Here is a 16,722-nt window from a genome sequence, read left to right as displayed (position 1 = left end):
AGCTAAATGATAAGGGACCTATCTTTCTATGTATTCGCATCACATTACACTTGTCTACATTGAGATTCAATTGCCATTCCGTGCACCATGCGTCAATTCGCTGCAGATCCTCCTGCATTTCAGTACAATTTTCCATTGTTGCAACCTCTCGATACACCACAGCATCATCTGCAAAAAGCCTCAGTGAACTTCCGATGTCATCCACCAGGTCATTTATGTATATTGTGAACAGCAACGGTCCTATGACACTCCCCTGCGGCACACCTGAAATCACTCTTACTTCGGAAGACTTCTCTCCATTGAGAATGACGTGCTGCGTTCTGTTATCTAGGAACTCCTCAATCCAATCACACAATTGATCTGATAGTCCGTATGCTCTTACTTTGTTCATTAAACGACTGTGGGGAACTGTGTCAAACGCCTTGCGGAAGTCAAGAAACACGGCATCCACTTGTGAACCCGTGTCTAAGGCCCTCTGAGTCTCGTGGACGAATAGCGCGAGCTGGGTTTCACACGATCGTCTTTTTCGAAACCCATGCTGATTCCTACAGAGTAGATTTCTAGTCTCCAGAAAAGACATTATACTCGAATATAATACGTGTTCCAAAATTCTACAACTGATCGACGTTAGAGATATAGGTCTATAGTTCTGCACATCTGTTCGACGTCCCTTCTTGAGAACGGGGATGACCTGTGCCCTTTTCCAATCCTTTGGAACGCTTCGCTCTTCTAGAGACCTACGGTACACCGCTGCAAGAAGGGGGGCAAGTTCCTTCGCGTACTCTGTGTAAAATCGAACTGGTATCCCATCAGGACCAGCGGCCTTTCCTCTTTTGAGCGATTTTAATTGTTTCTCTATCCCTCTGTCGTCTACTTCGATATCTACCATTTTGTCAACTGTGCGACAATCTAGAGAAGGAAGCACAGTGCAGTCTTCCTCTGTGAAACAGCTTTGGAAGAAGACATTTAGTAATTCGGCCTTTAGTCTGTCATCCTCTGTTTCAGTACCATTTTGGTCACAGAGTGTCTGGACATTTTGTTTTGATCCACCTACCGCTTTGACATAGGACCAAAATTTCTTAGGATTTTCTGCGAAGTCAGTACATAGAACTTTACTTTCGAATTCATTGAAAGCCTCTCGCATAGCCCTCCTCACACTACATTTCGCTTCGCGTAATTTTTGTTTGTCTGCAAGGCTTTGGCTATGTTTATGTTTGCTGTGAAGGGTCTATACATTTATCTTCATGCCTATGTACAGGAATATGGTAATCTGATTCGGTGCAGACTCAAACTTGACTATAGACTGGTACAGAACTCGTTCAGACTCGTACAGACTAATGCAGACCGATACAGACTGGTACAGACAAATGCAGACTGACTAATCAGAGGTCTGTACACTCGTTCTAATACCTCGCGCGTTCATGTATCGATGCGCGAGTGTGATCCGCGAGGAGAAAAGGTTCTACTTGAGCACCAATCTCATTGGCTGCGTTGAATATTAATACGCGGATCGGCGGTAGCAGAATTTGGTCCGTCTCTATGGCAGCGCCATCTCGTAGTGCGGAGACGGACGAGCGCTGCCCCTGCACTGTTATGCTTAGCAGGGCGCGCTCTAGTGGGAAAGTCGTGTACGCGCTGACTACGCGGAACTGTGTACACAACACACTCCACCTATCATTCCGGAAGAATAAGATATCAATTTAAAAAACCATCATCACCCCGAAGTTTTCGAAACATCCGTCAGTGTGCTGTGTTTGCGACTGGGGATTCCCCAGGTGGGGACCCTGGGCTGGGGACTTCCCCAGGGCGGTAGTGCAGGTCGGGGAGCTCTAGGCTCGGGACTTCCCCCGGGGTGGTAGCTGACAGGTGTGGTGCAGGCTGGCGGGCCGTGTTGCAGGTGCTGGTGGAGAACGGCTCGCTGTGGCCGGGCTGCGCGGACGGCAGCGCGCGGCACGCCTCCAGCGGGGACGCGGTGTACGTGGTGTGCGCGCCGTACGGCTCCTCCTTCCCGACGTCGACTCGCCTCGTCTACCAGCTGTGGGGGGCGACGGGCGCGGGGCCCGGCGCCATACGCGCCCTGGGGCAGCTGCAGCTCGACGCCGCCTTCGAGGAGCCGGCCGGCGCCGACATCTGGATGGACGAGACGCGCACCGTGCTACAGGTCACTGCAGTACCCACGCATGCCCGTGTCTGGCATATCCCTACCAGAAATGGGCGATATTTAATGTTGTTGTTGTTGTTGTGGTCTTCAGTCCTGAGACTTGTTTGATGCATCTCTTCATGCTACTCTATGCTGTGCAAGATTCTTCATCTCCCAGTACTTACTGCAACCTACATCCTTCTGAATCTGCTTAGTGTATTCATCTCCTGGTCTCCCTCTACGATTGTTACCCTCCACACTGCCCTCCAGTACTAATTTGGTGATCCCTTGATGCCTCAGAACATGTCCTACCAACCGATCCCTTCTTCTGGTCAAGTTGTGCCACAAATTTCTCTTCTCCCCAATTCTATTCAGTACCTCCTCATTAGTTATATGAGCTACTCACCTAATCTTCAGCATTCTTCTGTAACACCACATTTCAAAAGCTTATATCCTATTCTTTTCCAAACTATTCACTTCCATACATGGCTACACTCCATAGCAATAATTTCAGAAACGACTTCCTGGCACTCAATTCTATACTTGATGTTAACAAATTTCTCTTCTTCAGAAACGCTTTCCTTACCATTGCCAGTCTACATTTTATATCATCTCTACTTCGAACATCATCAGTTATTTTGCTTCTCAAATAGCAAAACTCCTTTACTATTTTAAGGGGGGGGGGGGGTGGGGTAGGATGTCAAACGGGCCAACTCCGGGAAGGAGAGGCAGCACAGGACATTTTAATTTGCACTGTCTATACTTTTACAAATAAATTCACAAAACTTTGTTAGCATCACCAGGAAGGATTGAGGATTCACACTCATAGCAGTGGAAGTCAAAAAGCACGAAAAAATAAAAATTTTTAAATGAGAAATTTCATGATTTTTTTTCACTTACTGTTGGCTGCATTTGTTGCTGTAGGTACACTTTTCTTCGTAAGTGGGAGAGATTCTACGATGAATTTTGCACAGCTTACAAACCATACTTACAGCTATATCAAACTCTAGAATTTATTTAATCTATGGAAAAATGAATGGGCTGTTACGTTTGAAACTTGGTGTTTAGAGAAAACTCGAATTTTATAGTTAATTAACTCAATTTTTGCCACAGTTTTTAACAGATTTGGGAAATTCTAGTGTGTCATACACCTGTAAGTATGGTTTGTATTCATTAAAGAATCTCTCTTACTTATGAAGAAAAGTCTACCAACAGCAAAAAAAGCAGCCCATACCAAGTGAAAAATGATGAAATTTCACAACTAAAAAATTTTTGTTTTGTTGTGCTTTTGAACTTCTTCTGCTATGAGTGTGAATCCTGAATCCTACCTGGTCATGCTAACAAAGTTGTATGAATTTTTTTTTGTAAAAGTATATACAGTGTACATTAAAATCACCTGTGGTGCCTCTCCTGCTCCAAGTCGGCCCGTTTCACGTCCTACCCCCCTTAAGTGTCTCATTTCCTAATCTAATTCCCTCAGCAGCACCCGACTTAATTCGAATACATTCCATTATTCTCGTTTTGCTTTTGTTGATGTTCATCTTCTTATACCCTCCTTTCGAGGCACTGCCCATTCCGTTCAACTACTCTTCCAAGTCCTTTGCTGTCTCTGACAGAATTACAATGTCATCGGCGAACCTCAAAGTTTTTATTTCTTCTCCATGGATTTTAATACCTACTCCAAATTTTTCTTTTGTTTCCTTTACTGCTTGCTCAATATACAGATTGAATAACATCGGAGAGAGGCTACAACCCTATCTCACTCCCTTCTCAACCACTGCTTCCCTTTCATGCCCTTCGACTCTTATAACTGCCATCTGGTTTCTGTTCAAATTGTCAATAGCCTTTCGCCCCCTGTATTTTACCCCTGCCACCTCTAGAATTTGAAAGAGAGTATTCCAGTCAACATTGTCAAAAGCTTTCTCTAAGTGTACAAGTGCTAGAATCGTAATTTTGCCTTTCCTTAACCTTTCTTCTAAGATAAGTCGTAAGGTCAGTATTGCTTCACGTGTTCCAGTATTTCTACGGAATCCAAACTGCTCTTCCCCGAGGTCGGCTTCTACCAGTTTTCCATTCGTCTGTAAGGAATTCGCGTTAGTATTTTGCAGCTGTGACCTATTAAACTGATGGCTCGGTAGTTTTCACATCTGTCAACACCTGCTATCTTTGGATGTAGCTGTTCAATAATACTGTTACTGAGGCGTACCTAGTGAGCAGAGAGCGGTAAGGAAATGTCAAATGTTCTAAGCCTCAGTTTTCCGCAAAACTCGTTTTCAGTGTTGTTGTCTTCTCGGTACTCTGTCATATGACCATAGACTTGTATCAAGTGCAAAACTGCAGAGACAATGTTTCAGACATACGTAACTACAAGAATGATAAATATTTTAATACCTAGAATCTCACTTTAGTGTAACAGTTGGAAGTAACATTTTCAAGTCTGCACTGATTTCACAGTAATAGTGATTCACAAAGAGGTGACAAAACTCATGGTATAGCACTATACACATATGTAGGTGGCGGTAGTATCGCGTACACAAGATATAAAAAGGCAATGCATTGGCAGAGGTGTCATCTGTACTCAGGTGATTCATGTGAAAAGGTTTCCGCCGTGATTATGACCGTTCGATGGGAATCAACAGACTCTGAACGGGGAATGGTAGTTGGAGCTAGACGCTTGGGAAATTCCATTTCGAAAATCGTTAGGAATTCAATATTCCGTGGTTCACAGTGTCAAGCGTATGCCAAGAATGGAAAATTTCAGGCATTACCTTTCACCACGGGCACCACAGTGGCCGACGGTTTTCATTTAACGACGGAGATCGGCTGCGTATGCGTAGTTGCCAGTGCTAACAGACAAATAACACTGTTTGAAATAACCGCATAAATTAATGTAGGACGTTCGATGAACGTATCCGTTAGGACTGTACGGCATAATTGGCGTTAATAGGCTACTGGAACAAACGATCGACGTGAGTGCCTTTGCTAAAACGGCACAACATTGCCCGCAGCGCCTCTCCTGGGCCCATGACCATATCCGTTAGACCCTAGACTACTGGAAAACTGTGGCCTGGTCAGAAGAGTCCCAATTTCAGTTGGTAAGAGATGATAGTAGGTTTCGAGTGTGGCACAGGTCCCACGAAGCCATTGACCCAAGTTGTCAACAAGGCACTGTGCAAGCTGCTGGCGGCTCCGTAATGGTGTGGCCTGTGGGCCAACTAACATGGACGTTGACTGAAAATGGTTATGTTCTACTTAAAGACCACTTGCAGCCATTCATGGACTTTGTGTTCCCAAACAACGATGGAATTTTTATGGAAGACAATGCCTCATGTCGAGGTAAATTCTTTTATGTACGATATTACACAAAAAAGATGCGCCATGAGGAATTACCCGAACGGGCTCAAAACTGGTAGATACGATGTGCAGACATACAAATGTGTAGACTTTCAAAAATATTTTATGGTTTTTAAAGGAAAAAAACTTCACATACTGAACAGGGCAATAATGTGTTGTTCGACCTCTGGCCGCTATGCAAGCACTTACTCGGCTTGAATAGATTGCTAGAGTTGTTGGATGTTCTCCTGGGGGATATCGTGACAAATTCTGTCCTACTGGCGCGTTAGATCAACAATATCCGAACATGGTTGGTGGGACCTGCCCATAATGCTCCAAATGTTCACAGTTGGGAAGAGATTCATTCGACGACGCTGCTGGCTAAGGCAGGGTTTGCAGGCGCATAGATAAGAAGTAGAAACTCTCACCGTGTGCGGTGTTATCTTGCTGAAATGCTAGCCCAGGATGGCTTGCTTTCCACAAAAAACAACAAAATGGTGTGTAGAGTACCGTTGATCTACCGCTTTGCTCGAAGGGTGCCACGGATGACAAAAATGAGTGCACCAGACCATCATTCCTAGTTGGTGGTCCGTATAGCGGCGACAGTCTGGTTGGTATCCCACCACTGTCCAGGGCCTCTCCAGAGACGTCTTCCCAGGTCTTCGTGAGTCAGTCCGAAGAGGAACTCTTCTGCTAAAGTCAATGAGATTCCAGCTCGAAGAAGTGTCTGGACACAAAAATACGCATTTTGTTGTAGTTGTAAAGACGGATTTAAAATACCTTCAATAATTACAAAGCAACTACGGGCAATATGGTCGCACGAATGTATACTTTAATAGCAATAGAAGATATAAAATATTTAAAGAGAACAATAATAATAATAAGTGAAGTGCTTAGTACATCGTGTTAACATAAAGTCCAAGAAATTTGATTAGTCCGAAAATTTGAGGACAACTTACATCATGTGTGCAGTTTCAGAACTATAATAGCAACATCATAATTTACATAACGTAAAGTCAGAGTATTGCAGTCACCTTTATCACAATTATACTTAGTACTACTAGTGGGAACCTATGTCTGCAGATATGTGACTGTGTAATTGTGGGGAATGCTGTATGTTTCAGTAGTTTCATTCCACGTTCGAGAAGTAAGTCTTCGTGGCATTTTTTTTTCTTTCTCTTACTCAGTTTCTTGTGGCTCGTCGGTTTTACCTTGGATTAACAAACCATGTCGCGTTTGTTGTTGATAGCTGGCACGATGAGACTGGCAATGTCTATCTTTACCAGGGTTGAAAGGTTCGAAGCGCATCTACGTGATCTAGTCTTTACATAAGCAACTGAAAACTATTATGTGGTAAATTCTTACAATCTTAATTTTCCTTCAGTGTCAGCCACACTTCCGATAATAGTCATTTCTTTGTGGTGACTAGTTTTAGACAATCGAGTCCATTTGAAAATCATGATCTACGAAGGATTTTATGGTGTTAACAAATAAAAGATGACAATTTACCTCCAAGAGCGTGCGTACAAGTCCAGCGTTACATACAGTATCGCAAACTGTTTTGTATTAACGTTTTACATCTATCCACTTCCTCTGTTTACGTACCTTAGAGCCGGCCGCAGTGGCCGAGCGGTTCTAGGCGCTAGAGTCTGGAACCGCGCGACCGCTATGGTCGCTGGCTCAAATCCTGCCTCGGGCATGGATGTGTATGACGTCCTTAGGTTAGCTAGGTTTTGTATTAACGTTTTACATCTATCCACTACCTCTGTTTACGTACCTTAGAGCCGGCCGCAGTGGCCGAGCGGTTCTAGGCGCTACAGTCTGGAACCGCGTGACCGCTATGGTCCCTGGCTCAAATCCTGCCTCGGGCATGGATGTGTGTGACGTCCTTAGGTTAGCTAGGTTTAAGTAGTTCTACGTTCTAGGGGACTGATGACCTCAGAAATTAAGTCCCATATTGCTCAGAGCCATTTGAACAATTTATCGTACCTTAGACGTTAGTAATTATTTCCAATAGAATGCAGCAAACTGAAGCGCTGTGCTAACCTAGTCACACGTCAGTTTGATGCATTCGACTGGAAAGAATTCATGTTGTATGCTAGTATGAGGTTTATAATGATGTTGGGTTGGTTTGGGGGAAGAGACCAAACAGTGTGGTCATCGGTCTCATCGGATTAGAGGAGGACGGGAAAGGAAGTCGGCCGTGCCCTTTCAAAGGAACCATCCCGGCACTTGCCTGAAGCGATCTAGGAAAATCACGGAAAACCTAAATCAGGATGGCCGGATTTAACCGTCGTCCTCCCGAATGCGAGTCCAGTGTGCTATAATGATGTATCTAATGGTTAATGTTGAGGAGTAACGCATGTTTGGTTACTCACATATACATTAGTGGGAGCTGTATGATTACACCTACCTCTAAACTGTGTAAAAACCTATATTGCACAGATGATAAGAAATAAGGGTTTGTAATACTATATGTAACGTTCGACTTGTATGTACACACATGGAGATAATTTGTAATTTTGCCTTGTTTACACTATAAAATCTTTTGTGGGCTATGGTCTGAAAATGGATGCAGTTGTCAAAAAATAGTCACCACAAAGAAATGAATATTATCTCCACTGTGACGGAAACTGATGGAAAATATTTTAATAACCGAGGTTGCTGGTCCTATAGTTCATCTCTAAGTGAGAACTCTGTACATACGTTTGGTAGTGCGGCAACACAATAAGAAATAACAAATAACATTTGTTACGAGTTTGTTAAAAAATGGTAGTTAACTTTGGTACAATTTTATGTATGCCCTAAACCTAACACAATGAAATCTAATAACTCTGATGTATTTTGGTAGTCTAGAAGTTTGTCAATATAACTGAATGTAATATTTAATTAGCAGGGCACTGTACTGAGTGAGCTGCAACGAGTGACCTAGACTCACTGAACTAAACTGTCTGCTAGTTCCGAACTGTCTGAGTGTCCGCAGCATGTGGTGTTTTGGTCGCTCTTGGTTGAAAAATTTCTGTGCCCGCCGATACAAGTCACAAGAAATATAGTCTACGGATGGCAGCTTTCGATATTGGCTGCGAATGGACCTGAGACACGCCATGCGAGTGGCTGTCTCTGTGTGCTGCTGGCCTCTAACGGCGTTTGTTGTGTACCTCTTGCTAGGTAAACGACATAAACTACCGAAAAAAATTAGCGCAGCCTTTCAGAGGTTTCCAATTCACTCAATATTTATTGAGATTTATTGTTGCAGCGGTGTATATGGAGTATATGAAATGATTACGTTTACAGATCAATAGCACCAGCGGTTCTGAGGTACCAGGTAAAAACCCATGCTGAAACACCTATATTAGTACGCGGTCTAGCCTACAAAGGTAGCAATGCAGGCGCTAACTCTGTCATCCAGTCAGTGGTACACGTGACGGATACTGTCATCTGATACGTTATGCTACACCTGTCCGACCTATTCACGTAGTTATGCGAGAGATGTTGGGTGACATGTCGCATGTGTCGCTTCTCGTCTCGCCATATACCACACGTGCTTCATTGGAGCCATGTGCGGAGGCAGTGCTGGCCAGGGAAGTTGACGGGCGTCTTGCGGAGCACATAGAGTTTCACGGGCAGTGTGTGCGCGAGCATATCTGTAGAAAGAACACATCACCTTCCTGTCGCAAGAATGGCAAAAGAAACAAAAGAACGAGTCTAAGAACATTCTTCACGTACCGAGTGCTAGTTAGCATACCCTCCAGAAACACCGTAAGGAAAGGGCAGACGCCAGTGTGTCTCGGACGAATGCAATGTACGAGGCAGTGCTAATCAGGTCTACCTCATGCTAGCAAACAACCACCGCTTGGTTGCAAGCAGAATTTGCTTTCATCACTGAAGACTACGGCGCGTGAGTCCATCTTCCAAGTACACTACTGGCCATTAAACCTGCTACACCATGAAGATGACGTGCTGCAAACGCGAAATTTAACCGACAGGAAGAAGATGCTGTGGTATGCAAATGATTAGCTTTTCAGAGCATTCACACAAGGTTGGCACCGGTGGTGACACCTACAACGTGCTGACATGAGGACAGTTTCCAACCGATTTCTCAGACACAAACAGCAGTTGACCGGCGTTTCCTGGTGAAACGTTGTTGTGATGCCTCGTGTAAGGAGGAGAAATGCGTACCATCAAGTTTCCGACTTTGATAAAGGTCGAACTGTAGCCTATCGCGATTGCGGTTTGTCGTATCGCGAGACTGCTGCTCGCGATGGTCGAGATCCAATGACTGTTAGCAGAATATGGAATCGGTGGGTTCACGAGGGTAATATGGGACGCCATTCTGGGTCCCAACGGCTTCATATCACTAGCACTCGAGATGACAGGCACCTTATCCGCATGGCTGTAACGAATCGTGCAGTCACGTCTCGATCCCTGAGTCAACATTTGGGGACGTTTGCAAGACAACCATCTGCACGAACAGTTCGACGACCATTGCAGGAGAACGAACTATCAGCTCGTGGACCGTGGATGCGGTTATCCTTGACGCTGCATGACAGACAAGAGCGCCTGCGATGGTGTACTCAACGACGAACCTGGGTGCACGAATGGCAAAACGTCATTTTTTCGGATGAATACAGGTTCTGTTTACAGCATCGTGATGGTCGCATCCGTGTTTGGCGACATCGCGGTGAACGCACATTGGAAGCGTGTATTCGTAATCGCCATACTGGCGTATCACCTGGCGTGATGGTATGGGGTGCCATTGGGTACACGTCTCGGTCACCTCTTGTTCGCAAAGACGACGCTTTGAACAGTGGGCGTTAAATTTCAGATATGTTACGATCCTTGGCTCTACTCTTCATTCGATCCCTGAAAACTCAACATTTCAGCAGGATAATGCACGACCGTAGGTTGCAGGTCCTGTACGGGCCTTCCTGGATACAGAAAATGTTCGACTGCTGCCCTGGATACCACATTCTCCAGATCTCTCACCAACTGGAAAGGTCTGGTCAATGGTGGCCGAGCAACTGGCTCGTCACAATACGCCAGTCACTACTCTTGATGAACAGTGGTATCTTGTACACCCCATACAAGCTCTGTTTGACTCAATGCCCAGGCGTATCAAGGCCGTTATTACGGCCAGAGGTGGTTGTTCTGGGTACTGATTTCTCAGGATCTATGCCACCAAATTGCGTGAAAATGTAAACACATGTCAGTTCAAGTATAATATATTTGTCAAATGAATACCCGTTTATCATCTGCATTTCTTCTTGGTGTAGCAATTTTAATGGCCAGTAGTGTAATACTCCGACAGCCCCAGTGGAGCACTGCTTTTTGATGGTGTGGCTGGAGTGGCAGATGGGCTAGAGTTGTGCGTGCCCGTAGTCCCACTACTAATAGACGGTTCGAAACAGTTCGGTTGACAAGTCTGGGCTGAAATGTCTTGTTATCTGAGCTATGATATCGCCCACTTACAATATACTCGTAGCATTCCTGGCGGGCGTCTGTGCTGCGTGGAAGCCCAGAACCTCGTGTACGAGTGGGAGAATGTTGACGTGAACACTGATACTAGCATCACTGCCAACGGTCGCAGCACTTCCGACTTGTGTGGAAATTCTCCGAAAGGGCCATTCCGCCACTCGGAAAGTGACAGTGTGACCCCTTTCAAGCTCATTCAGTTGATTGTAGGGAGCACGAGTGCATCTCCATGCCATGGTCGGGTGTTTGCTTCAGACGGCACCAGACTGAGCCTTCTGGCTGTGGGCATTCCTTATTGAAGAGTAGACGCAGGTGGCGCTCTGGTGCTTATGCCACTAGCCTATCTGTTGGCGGACGACATTGAAACCGTTATAAGTACTTCTAATATATTCCCGGTGGCATACGTTGTCATCGGATTCAAAATCGACGTCGTCTTTTGAGGTATACTGTCTTTCCGAGGGCTAAGTAATTTACGAGACAGCGAACGCAACGGAAAATCGCAGGCACTTTAGAAGAACAGAAAGGAGAGATAACTGAAGAATCTGAATGTTGCTATCATTCATAGTGACAGTTTGCAACCAAAGAACAGTTATGCACAAATCATGTAATCGGTAAACTGGCTCCATATTCCCACAGCCATCGTTCCGCTGTCCCCGATATTTTAACTGTACTGTCCCACTCGCCTAGTATAGTTCATTGAATAGAATACTGGTCACATATGGCACACACACACACACACACACACACACACACACACACACTGCATTCGTAACATGTGGTGAATGTCACTGCATAAAATAAAAATAAATCGACTAAATATTAACATGTAGGCTTCTAATGCATTCCACCGCTCTGGCACTGGCATTCATGAAATCATTCCACATGCCCTTACAGCATCGTAGATCTCACTCCTCTCTTGTATGTCTCAAAAATTGTTTCAGTGTGCCACATTTTCAACTCGGCTGTTCCACAATGCCCAGTTTATAGAGTGAGCCAGCACCGGCTGCATCCAGTGTCGATTTGATCCACAATTTCGTGTCAAGTTCGACATCCACGGTATTGAATCATACCCGTGCTTGGTAATTTCTAATGTGTCGGCAGTCGGCACACTTTGGTATTGCTTGTAGCTAGCTGTCCAGCGTAAAGCAGAGGCGGGTGTCTCCAACGAAGCCTATTTCTTCGTAAGACGGGTATGTAGTGATGAATGGATAGTTCCTTACTTTCTTGGATATTGTGATGGTTGCTAATCAGTCTCAGTTCCCTCAAATCTGTGGTAGGTAGCGAGGGAAGGCGGAAGACATGAGTTGGTTTGGTTGTGTCAGTAATTATGCACATCATGTTTCTGAGCGGTGCATCAATGAAGCTGGTACGACAGCTATTACACCACACTGAAGCACAATACTCTGAGGTCGAGGAGACAGGTGCAAGAGTCTCCACTGAAGCCACCCCAGGTTGTGCCACAGAGCCTCTAAATGATGTTGTTGCGAGATTTTATCTCAATTGTTGTATTTTATGGATTTTTCTTACAAAACGGACAGCGATCAAATGTGATGCTAAGATACTTGGGGTACTTGTACTGACGGAGAATATAGCCATCAAATTGCACCTTGAGCTCTGTGTTAGTTTGTTTGTTGCCTGGGTGAACAGCACAAACCTCGCTCCTACTGGTACTGGGCTTCCCTCAGTCCCCATTTTCTGAAATATGAGTTAAGGGCCGCTAAGTCCTCTGTTAGTATTCCCTCTGACTGACTGACCAAGCTCTTTGATTGACAAGCCAGAGCCATACTGTCTGCATAGCAGAATTTGCTTGAAGATGTTTTTTGGAAGGTCATAAATATAAAAGCTGAACAGAAGAGGAGCGGCAATTGTGCCCTTTGGCAGACCATTATTGAGCTTCCTTTGAGTAGGGTACTGATAGGCTCAAAGTGACTGTGAATAAGATAACATCTGAGTTTTTCCTCAGAGAGCATTCGGGACGTGGGTTAAGCGATGGTGCAAATACATATTTTGATAAAGACTGTGGTAAATGCCAACTCTGTCTAGAAGACGTAACTCCAACCACTTGCTTTGCTTGCACTGTGTTGGCGAGTAAACAAGTTTAACTAGGAACCAGGAAAAACCGTTTCATTTTTTGGCCAACTTCGCGTATTATTTTCAATATCCGCTATTATTTCTACCAATTTAGGAGTTACTTTTTGCCGATTTACATGTTATTTTTCAAACATTTTCTTTAGGCTTGTCGTATTTCGTAGTTAGCCAGTGTTGGATCGAAAACTGTAGTTGATCGATTCGTTGTATTTATTGACATCAAACTTCAGCGTACTTATAATTATTGACATCAAATATCCGAGTACTTATAATTATTGAAAAATAAATCTGTAAGAATGAATTAAAGAACAAATAATTTTGCAACCAACGCTGGAATTTTCGTAAAGAAAGCATTGTCGTAACCTGCAAGTCCTCTTTCGAGACACTGTGCACCCAAACCTCTACACTTCACAATAATACGAAAACTGCTGTTCCGATTCTACAGGGTGCCCATAATTAAATCTCAGATTTCAAAACGGTTTAGAAGTAGAACCACTGCTCAGACTGACGTCAAATTTGAACACCACATTACTGAGGATGGGGAAAAATTAAAAATTAACGAAGATTTTGTCAACAGATGGCGCCGTCAGTGTCTTAATTATGGGTTAGCTACAAATGACAGATGAATTGCAAAGTAACTGCTGTGGCTTGAGTTGCACATGACACCATCCGTGCAGATCAATGTGCATGGATGCACAAGTTTGGTAGTCAGAAGTTGTAGCACTGTTAGTTACGTAAGCCCACGCACCACCGATGGGAAAAATCGGATTTTAGTAGTCCTGAGGCTAAAACCGCTAAAAACATAATTAGAAAGTGACATCTATTTGTAATTGTCCTGGGGTCAAAAGCTGCATAAAAATCAAAATGACATCTGTTTCTATCGTGAAACTGGTGCAAGACATGTTCAATATGACGTCCACCGTTCTCTGTCACGAATTGAAATCGAGAAACCGCATGTCGCGCAAGAGATCGTAGTGTCTCGGGGGTCACGTTGAGAATGCGTTGTACAATGCGTGCCTTCAATCCAGCAACATTTGAAGTTGGAACACTGAACACACCATCTTTCAGATAATCCCACATCGAAAAGTGGGATTAAGATCAGGTGATCTGGACGGCCAACCTGCAGCGAAATAATGGCTGATAATTGTAACGCTTCCGAAATGCCACTGCATCAGTCGCCTCACTGGCTGTGCGATGTGCTGAGGAGGGCCATCTTGCACAAAAATGATCTAAACTACACCTCTGTAGTGTTGAATGGTTGGACTGCCGTTGGTGCGCGGAACACTGTCAGAGAGTTTACCGAATTACGGTAAAGGTAACAGTATCAACAATGACTTATCTCCTCGGAGAAAAATACGGTCCTACGATAAACGATTCCGTCAACCCGCACCGCACAGTCACCTTTGCCGAATGAACTGGTACTGCCCATATTCTGCAATTCTGTCCTTGGAGATGGAAATGGGTTTCGTCTGTCCACAGTGTGTTCCATACCCATTCATTGTTGACTACAATGGGAGCAAAAAATTTCAGAGCGAGCTTTTGTCTTGCTGGAAGGTCAACAGGAAGTAATACTTGAACAAGAGTGATTTTGTGTGGATAACCGTGCGGGATGCTTCGTAGGTTTTTCTGCACAGTGCTCTCAGGCGGGCCCAGCGTTCGGATAATTCCCTGTGCACTGCTTGTTGGCACAGCCCCGCTATACCCCTCCTACACTGCTTTAGCCAGATCTTCGTCAGACGTCGGATCAGCTGCTCTCCTCCCTCTGCCACGCTGCCCTTCAAAAGAACCTGTCTTTTCGCATTTTATAACAATTTTCGTCAGACCCTTAGCAGACATCGGAGCAATGACTTATTTTCAAAGCCTTGAGTCTCCGGAACATCTGCAGGGCTACTAACGCATAGTCACCATTCTTGTGAAAGAGCTCCACTAGCAGCGCACGATCGTCATGTTGGGCGAGCGGGGCGCAGAATGAGAAACAGCAGCAGTGTGCGGTGGGTCTGCTGGAGTACATGTTCAAATGTGTGTGAAATCTTATGGGACTTAAGTGCTAAGGTCATCAGTCCCTAAGCTTACACACTACTTAACCTAAATTATCCTAAAGACAAACTCACACACCCATGCCCGAGGAAGGGCTCGAACCTCCGCCGGGACCAGTCGCACAGTCCTTGACTGCAGCGCCTGAGACCGCGCGGCTGGAGTACATGTTATGACGCTTACAACGACACCTACTGTTCTAATTTTCATTACTTTTTTGTTGTAATGCGTTTCCTTCTTCGTCAATCATATGATGATCAAAGTTGACTTCATTTTGAACAGTGGTTCTCTTTCTACAGACTTCGAAGCTGAAACGTTAATTATTTATATCCTGTACATCTGAACGTGAAAGGCAAACTGCGTTCAGCACGACATCAAATACTTGGCAATGTTCATACTTTCTGATGACATGGAAAGCTTCTTTTTTCACCAAGTTCTGAAGTATCTTGTATAGGTCCAGAATATCTACGCTGCAGAGAATTGCCATTGCAGGTATTCCTATCAGGCTCTCTACGTGCTTCATTAACTAGTATCTGTCAATGACATTCAGAATATGTGACGTCACACAGGCGTGTCTCTGGGGGTACAACATAGCGTTGACAATGTTTATTCCAATATTTACTCAATAGTATTGGATGAGATGAAATCTATCTTGATAACCCGATGAAAGAGCATAGCCTGGGATCTGACTCGTTGACAATAGTAAACCGAACACATGCCAGGATGGTTTACTTATTTACAAAGCAAAAAAGCCGTATTTATATTTGTGTACTACGAGAATATGAAACGTAATTAAAGATCTCACCGAAATGCGTCGTCTCTGTTACGATTTGTTGTGCAGAAGGATCGGAGAATTTGAAGTCAGCAGGTAAAACTATTACCGGCTAAAGACACATCGAGGCATCAGTTCATTACACGTGAAATGGGCAGACATTCGAAGATTATATGCCTAACTCACTTGCCAGCCGTTGTGGCCGAGCGGTTCTAGGCGCTTCAGTCTGGAACCGCGCGGCTGCTACGGTCCCAGGTTCGAATCCTGCGTCGAGCATGGATGTGTGTGATGTCCTTAGGTTAGTTAGATTTAAGGAGTTCTAAGTTCTAGGGGACCGATGACCTCAGATGTTAAGTCCCATAGTGCTCAGAGCCATTTGACCCTAACTCACTTGATGGAAAAAAAGATCCAATTTCAGTATTATACAACCATGAGTGTCCAATAATAGTAAACTGATATCCTTTCACAACATTTTTACACAGGAACGGGGAACATGACACTTCCAAAATTAGCAAACTGTTTCCTTTATATCCTCAGTTTTACGTGGAAACGGAAAAAAGCCAATATTGATGATACGCTCATGAAAAAAAATCGCAACACCAAGAAGGAGTTTTCAATATAAACGAAAGTCGGTAGGCGTGTTTCTGCATCTCAAAGATGATGTCTGTTCAAATTTTGTGCCAGTCGCTTTCGACCGGAGGTAGTAGCGCTGCTATACGGATGCAAATCACGTTTGCTTTAAATACACGTTGCAATGACCGTGAGTGTTAGTTACCTTGAAGAGTGGACGTGGTGAGTTGATTTCACCTAAGAATGCTTTTAAAGTGACAAAGACGCCATTCTAAACACCTCATTGATTTCGAACGACGTCGTGAAATAGGGC

General features: G+C 44.4%; 1 protein-coding gene across 1 annotated transcript in view; it reads left to right on the top strand.

Moving 5' to 3' along the window:
• LOC126285146 (uncharacterized) overlaps positions 1-16,722 on the top strand; it is a 663,374-nt gene that overhangs the window by 609,705 nt on the left and 36,947 nt on the right. Inside the window, exon 7 of the mRNA XM_049984462.1 lies at positions 1,898-2,161. Coding sequence (XP_049840419.1) covers positions 1,898-2,161 — 264 coding nt within the window. The remainder of the gene's footprint in view (positions 1-1,897; positions 2,162-16,722) is intronic.

Source organism: Schistocerca gregaria, chromosome 8 (assembly GCF_023897955.1).
Source record: "Schistocerca gregaria isolate iqSchGreg1 chromosome 8, iqSchGreg1.2, whole genome shotgun sequence".
In the NCBI taxonomy this organism is placed as follows: domain Eukaryota; kingdom Metazoa; phylum Arthropoda; class Insecta; order Orthoptera; family Acrididae; genus Schistocerca; species Schistocerca gregaria.
This window is presented reverse-complemented; position numbering and strand designations above follow the sequence as displayed.